This window comes from Amblyomma americanum, chromosome 1 (genome assembly GCF_052857255.1).
Source record: "Amblyomma americanum isolate KBUSLIRL-KWMA chromosome 1, ASM5285725v1, whole genome shotgun sequence".
In the NCBI taxonomy this organism is placed as follows: Eukaryota; Metazoa; Arthropoda; class Arachnida; order Ixodida; family Ixodidae; genus Amblyomma; species Amblyomma americanum.
The window spans coordinates 66,970,730-66,985,973 of NC_135497.1; the positions used below are offsets into that span (position 1 = coordinate 66,970,730).

Consider the following 15,244-nt stretch of genomic DNA (forward strand, 5'->3'; position numbering starts at 1 on the left):
AGCCAATATCTGACCCAATTCTATTTTTATTCACCGACTTCTAGGCTGTGGGTGCTTGTGGATTTTGGCTTTATAGTCTTAAGGTTACCAATATAGAAACTGTGCCAATTTCTTTTATAAATTAGAATAAGAGGCTTTCCATGTTTAAAGAGCGTGCATTAGAGGCCTCAGTATTACTAATAGAAAGGAGAGAGATAGTGTTAGAGACTATCATTTTTCCAATGCAACAGTTTGAGCAGTTTTATTTATAGCTTCATTATGATGCATTCAATTTGGAATGCATATATTCTGTCCCTTGAAAATAAAATATCACTGTCTGTTCTTATCGTATTCATGTTCATGTCCTACCACTGCATCCGTATAGGAAGCGCAGCTATACAGGAGAATATCAAAGATACGATCACAGCTGATAACAATTTGTAAAGTTCCCTAGCCAGAGTGTACAGTGTACAATATAGAAAATTTCTAATGCAGCTACGTATGATAAGCCACAACTGCGCTCTCGAGCACTAAGTATTGCCCACATATCACTAAAAGCACAATTGCCAGTCATGTTGTATGCTCTGCGAGCAGTGAGCAGCAGCGCGTGGCCCCCACATCGTTGACATCGTAATAGCTAGTTGCGGGTACGGACCGCGAGCAGCGAGCGGTGGTGAGTGGCTATAAACAAGTCCCGCCAGTTGTAAACAGATCGGCATGAATGCATTTCCACTGCTTCTCCGTACCGATTTTGTTCGTTTTGAACAATACGAACATTTATCGTGACCCTGCAAAAATCGAATGATCAAGATAATACTGCGCCACCTGTATAGTTGTGCTGTCTTCCACTGTGCGAACTTATGAGACTGAGCATAGTAGCAAGCCAGTCACAAGAACTCAAATGCAAGAAAACAATACCAAAGGGGATTGGACTTTAAGAACACCTGCAATGCAAAGGTATGCGGCACTTTGTGACAGAAAATGAATATCCCACTTGCCTTGCGCAGCTCTGCCTCAGCCTGCTCTCTCTCTTGGCGAATCTCCTTGTGGCTTTTTCTGGCTTTGCTTCCATCGTCTTCGTCATCACTGCTAACAAGAGATGGCCGCTCGTTCAGGAGGGTAGCCAAGTCTGGTGTAGCTTGGACATCCCAGCTAAACCCTTCATCTAAGCTTAGCCGCGGCAGTGGGTCCAGACGTGCTCTTTTTTCACTGCTGTCGAAAATAGGCTCATCCATTGATGAAGTTGACAACTTCCTCTTGCGAGTCGCCTTTGCCTTCACCTGCCCGCAGTCGACTAGATCAAGGAAGAGCCATCTCTCCGAGGCTTGAATCCTTCTTACGACCACATCAACCAGCTCACCCACTCTTATCGCCTTATGGTTCCGCTGCAACAGAGCTGGCAACTTTGACATCGGTATCAGCCCATCCACGCCGCAGCCCACAGTGACAAAGCAGCCATGCTTGTTTATGGTCTTGACAAATCCTCGCAGGGTAGAGCCCACAGAGAGGTTGCTCAGTGCTACCACTTCCTTATCTACAACCTCCCTGCCACTTTCAGGATGTAATCTGCAACAAGTAATGATAAAAGGAAAGGGTGACTTCTTATAAGAGCATGTAAAGAGAAGCCATGCTTGAATTCAGCTCAACAATCATGCAACGAAGTTTATTCGTGGGCTAGAACATGTACGAGAGAGAAGTTTTTGTCTGTTACAAAAGAGGTCTCTTATAAGCAGAGTTCTATGTTTTCATTATTTACTGATCAACTTATACAATTTGATGTCACCTAGTGACTAAGATTTTCACAAAAGAAGGCTATAGCCTGTTGTGAAACTTTATTAGTTGCAAAAATAGCTTTATACTTCTGTCTGCTTGACAGATACATGGTTTTCATGTCTTCCACTACACTGCAGCTGCATGTGTTGGCCAGCTTTTCACACTAGTCCTTTATTTTATTTAGCAAGTACTACCGGCCGGTCTTTGAAGCCCTGCGTCTTGTTTGCGCTGTTTGCTGTTTTAGAATTAACGTCTTTCAAGCCTTTGGCAGGAGTGAGATACAGAGGTGCTACAAACGCACACAAAACAAGCATGTAGCAACAGATGTAACGCACAAGCAGTCAAAAACAGTTCTCCAGTACAACACCAAGTATGAAAAGCAACAAAATCAAGGACATAGCAAAACAAACATTTCGTGCAACACAGAGGTAGATATGTGCCATATGCTTTGCTGCCCCACAAGTGGCAATGTTTACATCCAAGGCATTCTGTTCAGTGTGTTTGTTCCATCGAAGGTCAGAGTTTAGAACAACTTTTAAGTTTATGTATAAGTATTTACAACTAAAAGAGGCTCATTGGCTAAGTGATATAATAAAACTTCTGATTCACTGCTGCAGAAAATTAAAGTTAGCTCTTAATAACATGAAAACAAAAAATCAGATACATTTCAAGATAAAGGGAGTTCCAGGATAAGCGAAGCACAGAAATTAGCTGCGTATTGATCGTGAATTGTAAAAATTCAAGCTTCTGTCTTGTGCTATTTTGCAGGACAAAGTGCACTATGCATGGGTACTTATTCTAATTAAGTTACAATAATTACAATAAAAGGAGCCCTGTGAAGCGGTATGGCAACACACGAAACATGGCCGATGATTAAGAGCATGCCTGCTCTTGATAAGTTGGGCACAGCCACCCTTATCTGCTGAGAAGCGGCTCAGAGGCGTGCGTCTTTCCACGTGTCCCCTCCTCAAGTTGCCTTGAGAAATGCACTCTGCTCGCATGCCCCTGTCGCCAAGCTTTGAATTTGGGAGTGGAGGTGGTGTGTGTCAGCTGTTAGCACAGCACCGAAGTTGTAGAAACTATTGAGATGGGGGAGCGAGGGTAAGCACTAGCAGGGGCTTGCTTGTTGGTTCACGGCATGATATGCAGGCCATGTGAACCACTGGCTGATTGCCTTTTTTTTCGGGTTTCAAGCCCCTTGATTGTGGGCACAGCGAGAGCAGAAATGCCCACCACAAACTCCTTCCACACACTCCCGCCATTCTTGGTGAGGCTAGGCACCTGCACACTTGGTCTGACCCCAGGCAGAGGGTGGGAAGCCCTTCATTATGCAGCACTCACAGTTAAGGAGTCCTTTGTGCATGTGTTGCATCTAGCCGGCCCACTCTGTGTTCCTTGCAGTTGTAAAAATACACCGTGAGTGACCAATACTTACCGTCTCCCTCAAGCATGAATGCAACCACAGTTTGTGACCAATGAGAGAGAACCCCCTCGAGTTAAAACATCTATTATAAGTGAGGTTGTAGATTCATATTCAAAGATAACTTGTCCCTTCATACCAAGCACCCTCCATTCCCAATGTCTGCTACATAAGAGGTCTGCTTAACAGGAGAGATAATGCGACCAAAAAGGGATGTGAAAGTCTCTCATTCCCGGTTGTCTTTCAACCATGCCTCTTAAAGCAAGGTTCACCTTTACAGTAATAACTGCGCAAAAATGTCCAGTATTTCAGAGGTTTTATCGGTAGGGCTTGCTTGCAAGTTTTGCTTGTTGCTTCAGGCCGTGTTAGCTAGCACATTCACAGGTAACAGTATCAAAGGCTCTGTGAAGACTCCATCTAGCTTGGCATTTACAACAAAACATAACACGAACACACCTGGATTCCCGTGTGGAAAGGTGGTATGTGCTGGTCTCACTGTCAACATCGAGGATGTAGCACTGCAAATAGCGTTCTCGCTCATAGTCCTCCATCAGGGCAGCTGTCTGAGCAAAGTCATCGCAGACATCAGTAATACTAATTGTCCCATGATGACCAAGTGGGAGGGAGACGCATGCACCCACACCGGGCCGAGTGTTCACGATGCAGCCAACAACCACGCTGTCCACTGCCAGTGTGGTCACATCTGTGGCAAGAAGTATATAAGGCATAACAATCACTGCTTGGGGGAGCTCTCCAAGCAAAAAGCACAGGTAAGAAAAGAATGGTACACACCAAGCTGTGAGAGTTCAACCATTGAACTCTCATCGGCCCTGAGAACTTTCAGCTTCATAGCCTGTCCAGCCCTAAAGTCTCTCTGTATATAAGCAAGCCTCTGCAAGCAAAAAATATGAGGTTAAATACATTATACACACAAACACTCCATGAAAGCAGCTGACTTGGCATACCGCTGGTGGTAGGTCCATGTTCAACACTGGAAGCTTGCCCATTTTGTTGTGTGTTAATGTGAAAAACAGATTTCCCTCAGAGAACTGAAAAGTAAAAGGAAATGGAGAGGAATAACTACGATTTTTCTTTTGATAACGATGCTGTGCATAGAAGAACTTGACGTAAAACTAACAGATACTTTGAGGGGGGATGCAGGCATTTATTTTTTTTTATGCTAGGAGTCTTATTAAATTCACACTAAGTGTTTTTTTTTTATTGTAAAGTCCAAATATGCAATCAGAGTTTGAATAGTACAATTATAGCTTGAGTTATAAGGAGTTTTGTGATTTTAACTGAGCTCTTCATTACAGGCAATTAGCCAATAAAGTTTATAAATTATTTAAAATATTTACAGAATTGCATGGCCCAAAATGCACTAGTGCAATGATGCTGTCTTTACACTTTCCTCAGTGATAACAAATTAGAAAACATCATGACCAGAATGTACAAAACAGGTTGGCTGTTAATTTAGGAAAGCAACTAATTAAATTTAATACATAATGTAAAAGCCAGTAAAAATAGCATTCCGCACTGCTCTATTCTTCCCGAATAAATTGATACCAAGCTCATTTCAGCTGCCCAAGGCAAAGCAGAGAAAAAAACAACCGTAAGGCAGACTGTATTTGTAAAATCATGAACAGAGCCTGTTTTCACTTTTTGAGTGACGGGAAATCGCGTCACAGGAAAACAGCTGTAGTGCTGGCTGTGCTGCTGTGATGCCATCTTGGAAGATGTCATACACAAGGGTGCAAAATGAGCTCTCAAACGAAACCAAAATGGCGGCGGTCGAAAAGCAGTTTCAGAATTGCAATCGCAAGAAGTGGAATGTCATTTCGAAGCTCATGCTTCATTTTTCGGCTATGCGACTATTACAGTATCAATTTTTTTTCTACCTTGGGATCATTTTGAGCGGAAGATATATTGCGGAAATATAGTTTGAAGCATGTTTAGTACGAAAAAACAGGCTTTATAAAAATAGATTCTTTCGCAATTTTTTGCAATCCCAATACTCCCATCCCCCCTTAAGGGGGGACACTGGTCTTAGACCTATTTTCCTTATTCAATCCTAATGAAACTGTATCAACTTGCTCCGTTTTTTACTGATTTCAAATATGAAATTTCTTTTTAAATTAATTTGTTTGTTCTTAAGATAATTAATTTTAATCAGTCATTTATTAGTGCCTCAGTACAGAAAAAATGGTGCAATAAAAAATAATTTTCACCCATGGCTACATAGTATGGTGAGTAAAGAGTGCAATAATGATAGCAGTTTTTTCATTTTACACTCATTAGTAATTTTGCAGCACTTAGAATAGCAGCATTCAAAGTGTTAATATCATGCATAGATAAACTTTGCAAAATTATAAATTCTTGAAGCATGATTGAACAATTGTGCTCCAATTATTACATACATTGTGCCTTCAGCTTCAATTAGCAAACAATATGACATGTCTACCTGTCCTAGACGTTGAGATATTGACGTACTAAGACAGCCACGTGTCCACAATTTTCATCCTGCACAAATTGAGCCCACACAGTGATCTAAATTTAATATTATGGCCAAAATACAAATTTCCTGGAGGAGAAAACTGGTAGAGTTGAAGAATAACAGCTATAGGCTCCAAAAATGTCATTTTAAAAAAATTGATTGGTCCCAAAGACCAGTGTCCCCCCTTAATGCAATATTTACACTAAAACATTAACAGTGTACTTGTGGATTCCCTACGATTAGCTGCCTAATCAGGTGCAATCACAGCAGCTGTCATCTAAAAAGCACTTGCTGCAATTATTTCATTTCATTTTTATTTCCTTAAAGACCCCCTGTAGGGGGTTTTACATAAGGGGTGGGGTTAACATGAGGAAGCAAAACATTTTTTCATGATGACAGGTGGGATGTAATTTTTTCTATGAAGGAAAGTCGTGAAGAAACTGACATTACCGCCAGTGAAAGAAACAGTTGCACATGTCGCAAATTTCAGTGAAGTAAATATGCAATCACTGAAAAAAGTCCTCTCCAACGTTCAAACACTTGGAAGAATATGTGAGTGAAAAGTCCCCACTCATTAAAGCTATGTCCCACATACAGGGTGTTTCAGCAAACCATGACAGTAATTTTGAAAGACAAGCTTTTCGAGGTACAGGCATTCTAAGTAAAAAAGAAGGCTCTTATGGCACAGTAACATCAGTGGCAGTGGATGTCCAAAAACAGGTGAATCATGTTAACTGGTTCACTGGTTAACTCAAGTCTAATATAACCAGTTAAGCCTAGATGTAATGAACCTCCTTGTAGTGGATTCCTTGATATTACGAAGTTTCTCAATTCCCGAACACCATTCCCATTGAAGCATGTGTATTTCTGAACTCCATGTAACGAAGGTGTTGCGGCAGTTTACCTTGGTACAGCGAACTCACCACGCCAACTACTATCCATTAACTAGTGCTGCGTTACTTGAAATTTGGCCGAATCACGCAAAAGTTTTAAATGATAAAACACAAACAGCCATGAGAGGACTGTCTACGATCGCAACAGCAAATACAGTTGACACAACGCACCATGCTCACCGCAGTACACACTGTAGTCTCCACAGCTTTTAGTACTTTGTAGCGTCACACCAAGTGGCACTACAACAGTTCATGTTAAAAAGCAGAAGAAAACAACAGGCCATAGCAAAGCAGCCACAAGATGGACAGTGCAAGATGGTCCACTGCTTGGTTGCTTGCATGATTCATGCGCTGACAACAGACACTGCAGGAGTGGGAACGGTGGACAGCACCAGCAACGAGAGGCGAAGGGTCAGTTTCTGAGGGTCATGGTGGACGGACAGACCGAGAAATTTTCCTTTTTTTTTTACGAGGGAGACGCATGCAGAAAGAGGTGGATGCTTTTGACTACCCCACTCTCCTTCCCCCGCGTGTAGCGGTGTCGTGCAATCCGTGGTGAAGACAGTACTGGCGTTATCAACACTACTACAAACTGAAAAATCTCTCTCTATGTTTACGACTTCGAGTAACGTGGGTACACTATGAACATTTGCTAGGCCATTTCATTAATTTATTTTCATTTTGGCTTCCGTTCTGCACAGCCACTTCGAGTTTTCATGCAAAAACTTGAAACAAAAATTGCAGACACTATTCAATTTTGTGATACCAGGTTTAACTGTATTACAGTTAGGCACCTGGCTGCAATTAGATATTTAAGACAGGCTGTCACCTATCGGCATATCAGTTTTTAGAATTTTGAAAATGCTTTTGCACTCAGCACTATGGCTCCACAAATTCTAAAAATTCTGACCATCCTACTCATCAGAAAACTACACAACTCTGGAGCATGTAGCCACACCCACCGGTGAACAGCAGTCGGAGCAAGGAGAGCAACAGAGAATGGAAGGTCCCACTTGTGTGCTGCGTTGCCTCTAGTTTACCCCCGAAATGAAACAGTGCTATAAAACGAAAAATTCTCCACAGTTGCCTGTTTTGAGCGTTTTTTTACGAGTCGTGTACTCCTACTTGCGTTGTACTTGATAGTTTCGATTATCAAACACGCCTTTCAGCAGAAGTGTAAGCAGAAGTCAACAGAGGTAATGAAATCAGTGAGTTCTCTGCAGCTATCCCAATGTCAACATCGCCTGCAGGTGAACCAGCCGACCAAGCTACTGGGATACAACACTGCTATGTTGAGTAAGCATGAAGGCAGCAGTCGCACCAGGATTTTAACCCTGTTAACAGGCCACAGAGTCATCAATAAAATTTGTTTTATCAATCAACAGCTCCCTTGCCTACTGCTGTAGTTGTGTGTGGGTCCTATTTTTGATGGTGTCAGATGCAGAAAAATCGGTCCTGAGCACTTCCAATGACTGCAACACAAAAGCAGTCTCTGTTAAGCCTGCCGAAGACAGGCTTGCTTTTCCCTCGAAACAAATGGCAGGCCAACAGCTAGCATCAGTACTCACATGGGAGAAGTATCCAAAGACCTCGCTGCCTGGTGCAGGAGCAAAGTCAGTACACTGGGCTGGGAAGAGGCTACATTCACAGAAGTTTCTGCGGCCAGTAATGGCCAATGCCCGGCTGTGCAGAGGAATCACACGCTTCAGCACATACACCTTTATCTCATCACCTGGCTCGAACCTCTTCAGAGGACTCTCCCCCTGCAAGCACAGATGTGCCAGGCTCAGAATTATATCACTCACATGTCACCTGTTGGCACCAGTACTCATCTAAGACAGTCAATGTAACTTCATGACAACTGAACACTTAAGAACTAGTGCGGAAACAAAAAAACCAGACCGCACAAAGTGAAGCACATTCTTATGCAATAGCCTTCCTATGCAGTAGGACCAATTTTTTAAAACACTGGCTCGTGCCAACCCCTTAAACCTCACAATGTCACTGCACACCTAGCGGTACCAACCCACTCTGGCACAGCAGCACAACATATTGGGTTACTTGAACCACTGTACCACAAGTTACATGAAATTATGTGACTAGAACGAACAGCTCGCAGGCTAACATAAAATAAGGTCATTGCTCACAAGGTGCCAACAGTATGCAAAGCCTCATGAAAAAAAAAAACACGCATCAATAAATATTAAAAAGTAACAGAGTGGATTCCAAGAGAAGGCCAGCATAGCAGGGGGTGGCAGAAAATTAGGTGCCTCCCCCCCCCCCCCGGCCCTACGCCTAAAAACAACAACAATAAATAAATAATAACAAAGAGCAGTCTTTCATTAGTGCCTCCATGTTTTACAACACAAGTGAAGCTGCTGAGACTTCAAGAAATTGCGTAAAATTATTTATAAATAGGAACCCAAGTACTCAAACGTGACTGGATTCCCAATTTAGACCCCTCTGGTCGCTGTCAAGCTTGAAAGAAGAAGCTCACCTCCTTTGGCTGTTCATCAACAAAGCTGATGTGTACACGGCCCTTGCAACCAGTCTCAAGAGTCACTTTGAGTTGTAGTTTCTCCTTGGATCTCACACTAGGTCAGAACAGACAGCATTAGTTAGGGTTACAGCAACTTCACTCTAAAGTACATCACGGCACCGCACGACTTTAAAGCAACAAATAAAGCCAGTAACCAAGACTGACTGAAGCATCGACTCCTCAGCCGCTGGAAGAAGGCACACAAACACACTACAATAGGATAACATGGTACCAGTGAAGGCATGCATTTCAAATACCCTCACAGGCATAAACTTCAGACAAAAATTTTACTGCTCTTAAGAAAACAATTCATCGTATTTAGTGATGCCAAAGTCCCCTATACATCCTTTAAGACGAAGGTCAGTCCAGCAGCCAAAACGTAAATACAGACTGTATAATCTTGTGTAAGGGCCACACCCTGCTTTGGACTACATTAAGAAGAAAAAAATACAGTTGTACGTTTTTCTTTTTAATTTGTGTATGGGCTGCACCTTCAAAATTCAAACCCAAATTTAAAAACAAAAGTGCAGCCACTACACGAGTCTACACGGTAGTTCGTTCACCTGCCTGATATTCGCCAGACTTGTACAGTAGAACCTCGATACATATAACGAATTCCTACTTGCAGCCGAAAATTTCTTTACATCGCGAATTTTGCTACATCGAGGTTCCCATGTTTCAGCTGTCCAAATAAAGTATAACTGGTTCACGGAACACTGCTAGTTGGAGGGAACTTGTAAATCACTTATTGAGGAAACAGGCAAGAAAATCTAAAAATAGTAGCGCTAACAATGGCACCGGATGTTTTTCCTATATCAGGGGCATAATGAGTGATAGCAAACGGAGGCGACGGCATCATTTTTCTCCGTGTGCGCATAGCAAAGAACGAGCGCAGCGCTTAGTTCTCGAAGCCGCAACAAGATGTCACTACTGGTATCATCATCATCATCATCAGAAGTAAACATTTGCAGAGGAAAAAAAACATGTTTGCATCGCTCTCGCCAGGGCGGCTACCTTGGGCGTGGCAATCGTGGCTCGTTCTTGCAGACAGTGGGTTCGTGCTCGCGACAAAGCGCTTGGTGAATGCTTGTGTGACGGTTAAGTGAACAGTTTCTATCAGTGCTTAATTACGTTGCATTTCCTGCTGCGCACTTTATTTTATTCATTGTATCGGCCAGGGCACGTTTTTCTCTTTTTCGCCGCTAACCTGTTTTAAACGGACGGCCACACTAGCTCCATTAACGCTTGTCGACGCTGAGGACTTATTTTTCTACAAAAACATCGCATGCAAAAAAAAAAAAAACAGATGCTGCAAGAGAATTCGGCTTATTAACTCAATGGTCGTGTTATTAATAGAATTACGCTGCAGTTTCATGAATGCAAAAAATATTTTTGGGAACTTTGTGGAGTACGTGCAGTCGATCGAGTTCATATGGCAGCAAAGAAATCCCTCAACTGCATATGCCGCTTTTTATAAGCGTCGCCGTTATAAAGCGCTCCTATGTTGACAGGGCACCAAAGCCTGTTCATGTGACTGCGCGCCCGCGTACGCACGCAGGACATCCAGCGCATCCATGACTTACGTCGGTGTAGGCGCGCTGCTTGCCACATGGGCGTCTTGGTCAGAGGCGTCGTCCTCCATTCCCGTGTCGGCGAAACTCTGAATTATTGTCTCATCATCCAGCTCTTCGGTTGTAAGAGCACAAGCGTCACTGAAAACAAAGTCCTCAAGCGTCACGTCGCTAGGAGCACCACCCTGATCGCAGAGCAGCTGCCACGAGTCACCGAGGTCTGTGTTGGACGTGGATGGCATGCTTTGGTAGTCGTCGTCAATCGTTTCGCAACCCAGTTCTTGGTTTGAGTACGTGCTATCCTTGAAGTACACCTTTTGAAGCAGTTCGTTACAATCTAGCTCTTTGTCGACTCCCATGACTGTGATAGCATCTCCAAGGCCACGAAAAGGTCGATTTTAGTCTCTCTTTTGAGCTCAATGTTGAGCAACAGCCTTTCAATGACCTGCTTGCGGTACGAGCACTTGACGCTGTTAATATTACTCTGGTCTAGTGGTTGTATCAGGGAGCTACACTTTGCGGGAAAATATTCGAGCTGAACGTTAGTGAGCGCACAGTCTTGAATATGATGCGCGGAGCAATTGTCCACAAGTAGGCAGACGCTTCGTTCTTGCTTGCGCATTTCAGCATACAAGTCCTTTAGCCATTTCGCGAATAAATCCCGCGTCATCCACACCTTCATGTTTGATGTGTATTTCACCGGCATTGTTTTCTTGCCACTAAAGCAGCGCGGCTTCTCACTTGTTCCAGTTACGAATGGCACCCGTTTATCGCTGCCATTCATGTTAGCACAGAAAAAGAACAGTCAAACGCTGCTTACTGTGTTTGCCACCATGGCAGAGCCAATGTTTCCCTTGGCAACAGCCGACAGAAAAATGCTGTCTCGTCAGCATTGTAAATGTCGGCGACGTCGAAATGTGCCAATATACCCGGGACATGATAACGCAGCCAGTCGGCTGCTCTAATCCTGTTTGCCTCTGCCCACTCGCCGCTGGCCACCTTTCCAACAATGTTGTGCCTCCCCTTAAATCATTGCAGCCACCCGCTGCTGGCCTTGAAGTTGTCACACCCAAGAATGCAAGCGAAGTTCAGGGCCTTCTGTTGTAGAATGGCACCGCTCAACGGCATGTTCTTGGCACGCATATTTAAAAACATATGAGGAGGGCTTTTTCTACGTCGACGTAGCTTGCCTCCTTTAATCTTTTCCGCTGCAGGCCCGAGCCACCCGCACTAGCGGCATTCATAATGCTGTCTTTCAATTTCAAAATCGTAGACAGTGAACTCTGCGAAAGTCCATACCTTTTGGCAACAGTCTTCTTTTCACGGTTTATAACTTCAGTGATGATCTTGGCTTTCATGTCCAAAGACAAAACTTTTCTCTTGCGAGGAGCGCTCATCTTGAACTGACAACTCACTGCACGATGAACGGAGCCAAGTCGAAAAACGCTGCTGCTGTTCGTAGGCTTCAGTAAAGCGATCTCGCTCAACAATAGTGACTCGCTTTGGCAGCCTCCTCAGGCCTCACGCACGCATATTTCCGGTTTGCGCTTTCACCTTCAGAGTCTCAGACTGGCCAGTGGCGTCATGGCGTGACAAGTCCTGAAACTTCCGTGCCGCGGGTTTTGTATGCGCACGACAGGTGGCGCGGCGGTACGTTCCTATCATCCTCCTTTTGTTTCACTCTCAGATTCCCACACTGCCGGCAAAATTGGCACGTAAAAGATACAAAATGCGTTTTGTCTCGGCTGAAATTTCAACTCTCATCCGATTGTCAAGGTCGCTCCTGCCAGATGCATGCGATGAGCAAGGAGTTCATTATATCAAAAGTGCGGCACAAAATTACTTCGTTAAATCGCGAAAAAAATACATGGTTTTCAATGGGGAAGTGATTGGGAAATGAAAAAAAAATGCGTTACAACGTGAGTTTGCTTACATTGAGGTTCGTTACATCGAGGTTCGACTGTATCACATAGTACATACACACTCATTTTTGAATAAAACCAGGACCCAGATCGCAACTCATCAACTCATCTGCAGGTTTCATCCATAGCACCACTGTACAAACAGATACAACTGAAGTGTCATCTCTTGATGGTAAATGCAATGCTGTTTGCAATATTCTCATTCTTAAGAAAATTCCTAGGTTTTTCCGTGCATTCCTGTGAAAACCGCATTGCAACAGCATCACAGTGGCCTTTGCCAATGCACAGAGCTGAAGATACTACACGAAAATTAGCAGAGGTGTTGTGTTCGTTCTACAGCACCGTTTTTAGTTATTTGCTGATGACTTTAAACCTCTTTCAACTCTTATCATGCATGGCATAGCTTAATCTAAGGACAAGTGCAAAACGTATGTTTCATTGGTGCAAGTCAGAACACAGGTACTAACAAGGCACCTTATTGGCATCATATATCAAGTGCTACCGATGCTAACAACTCCCTGCTCCAAGGCTCTTGTGCATCTAAAATGGCCGCTGTTTATTGAACCAATGTTTTCGGAATGTACAGGGTGGTCCACTCTTACGGTGAGCACACAAGTGCATGGCCAGGTTCTCTGAAACACCAATGTGTTCCATATGGCTCCGTATCAAAGGCACAGGCACAGAAGGTCTTGAAAGTGCTGTTCTACATCGTCTGCCACTTCACTTCGATGTGTGGCTGTGACAGATGCACTAGCACCACAAAGAGCGTGGTCATTCCATCACATGCTCAGCTTAAGAGCAGACCACCTTGTTAAAGGGCAGGCCGGTCCAGCACAGACATGGAAATGCTGTGCATAAGTATGGCAATGTATTGGCAGTGTATGTGACTAAATACAGTCGACGACCGATTTTTCAGACCCTCTAGGGACCACGAAAACGACCGAAAAATCAGGCAGTCCGAAAAATCAAATTTCACCGAAAAAATCACTAACTTATTGCTGTTATGCTGGAGGAAGGGGTCAGTTGTGTTGCACACATTCTAAAGCTCCTAATGACTCAATTTCGCCGCACGGCACGTGCACAGACGACGGGCGGCGACCGCTTTCATGAGCTCGGCCTGGCTGTGCTGCCCTCGGCATGTCGCCGATAAACGCACGGGTTGGGACAATATATAAACGGGAAAGCGAACACGCCACTGCGGGAACTGCATTGCGCCCGCAGTACGAAGGGCCCAGAACGAGAAGCGAAGATGGTGAAACAATAAGAACCGAGAAACGGCCGAAACAAGTGCACCGTCGGTGTTGGCCTCCGTCGTTAGGCCTAGTGACTAGAGGCAAAATCCGCATCGTATTCGGCGATATGCAGTCTGCAGTGGCTTGCATATAATGAGAGGCGTCTTGCCTGTCATCGAAACACCAGTTATTTACGGTTTTACAATAGAAAAGTCAGGGTTGTGGTGCGTTTTGCCACGGGTACGCTGACCTCGCTTTAAAATGCACCACCATTTCCTCCCGCTCCTGCAGTCTCCGTGAAGCCATATGACTCCCACGCGCTTCGCTGCTACCTCTTTCCGTGTTCGAAGCGAAAGACTCGGCATAGATGAGTACCGCGAACTTTGACTGCTTTTAAAAAAGTTTGTGCAGCGGAAGACGTTCAAGAACCATACGAATTCGAAACCACGCGGGCGAAATGTGCCGACGCGCGCAGAATTTTAGTACCGCAAGAGGCGCCCTTTAAGCTTGAATTTCGTTATATTTGATCAAGTTTTCGATCTCTCCTGCAGTTTAAAGTAATGAGGTTCCACTGTACACATTATATGGCGGCGAGTGCGAACAAGGTCCGAAAAACCGAGAATTCAATTGTGGTGCGTCCGAAATTTCAGGCGCACTTCTACAATGGCTCTATGGGCCATGTCGCGGTGCCGCGAAGTCCGAATAATCAAGCATGTCCGAAAAATCAGGTGTCCAAATTTTCGGTCGTCGACTGTAATTATAATTATATAAAACGGAGTGAGAGAAAAAAAAATCTGATTTCCTAACTGGGTGCAACCTGCCATTTCTTTAAAGCGTTCACTTTTCTTAGCTTGTTCATCACTTTCACGCTGTCGTGGTGCGGTGTCGTCATCTGCAGCAGCAGACCTTGGCAACACCAAGATACCGTATGCCAATAACATCATGACATGTTTATCTTTTGATGAGAGCTCCGGTCGTGGTGGCTCACTCGGCGAACTTGACGGAGTGCCAAGACGCTGAGCACTCGATAAGAGCACCACTGCGTGCCTGGCTGCACCAGTGCACACTTCGAAAGCAGGAAGCACTCCAGCATCGAATAGGATCACACTGCTAAATATTTTTTGCTCTCACACCACAGCTAACGCTGAGTGCTTACTCCTTACATCCTTACATGAAAACTCCTCACATGAAAAAAAAAAACAAGCTGAATCTGCTCTAGACACAAAATCCGAAACCTTGAACATGAAAAAAAAAATGCCAAAAACTCACACAGCACGATAAGTCTGCATTTCTTCCTTCACTCTGCTGTATGACTGTTCACTAGTTCCTCTTCCAGGTTTCTGAGAAATAGTTGTTATTTCACCCCTAGATGCACTTTCAGCAGCATTCTCCTGCAAATACACAAAGCAAGTATCAATTGT

At 44.0% G+C, this 15,244-nt stretch overlaps 1 protein-coding gene across 2 annotated transcripts in view; it reads right to left on the bottom strand.

The window, feature by feature from the left end:
* Rrp5 (Ribosomal RNA Processing 5) overlaps window positions 1–15,244 on the bottom strand; it is an 88,706-nt gene that overhangs the window by 25,561 nt on the left and 47,901 nt on the right. For both annotated transcript variants that reach the window (XM_077645785.1, XM_077645786.1), the window contains exons 22-28: window positions 15,093–15,214; window positions 9,057–9,153; window positions 8,128–8,322; window positions 4,138–4,221; window positions 3,965–4,064; window positions 3,629–3,875; window positions 978–1,545 (exon numbers count right to left, since the gene is read on the bottom strand). In XM_077645785.1, coding sequence (XP_077501911.1) covers window positions 978–1,545; window positions 3,629–3,875; window positions 3,965–4,064; window positions 4,138–4,221; window positions 8,128–8,322; window positions 9,057–9,153; window positions 15,093–15,214 — 1,413 coding nt within the window. The remainder of the gene's footprint in view (window positions 1–977; window positions 1,546–3,628; window positions 3,876–3,964; window positions 4,065–4,137; window positions 4,222–8,127; window positions 8,323–9,056; window positions 9,154–15,092; window positions 15,215–15,244) is intronic.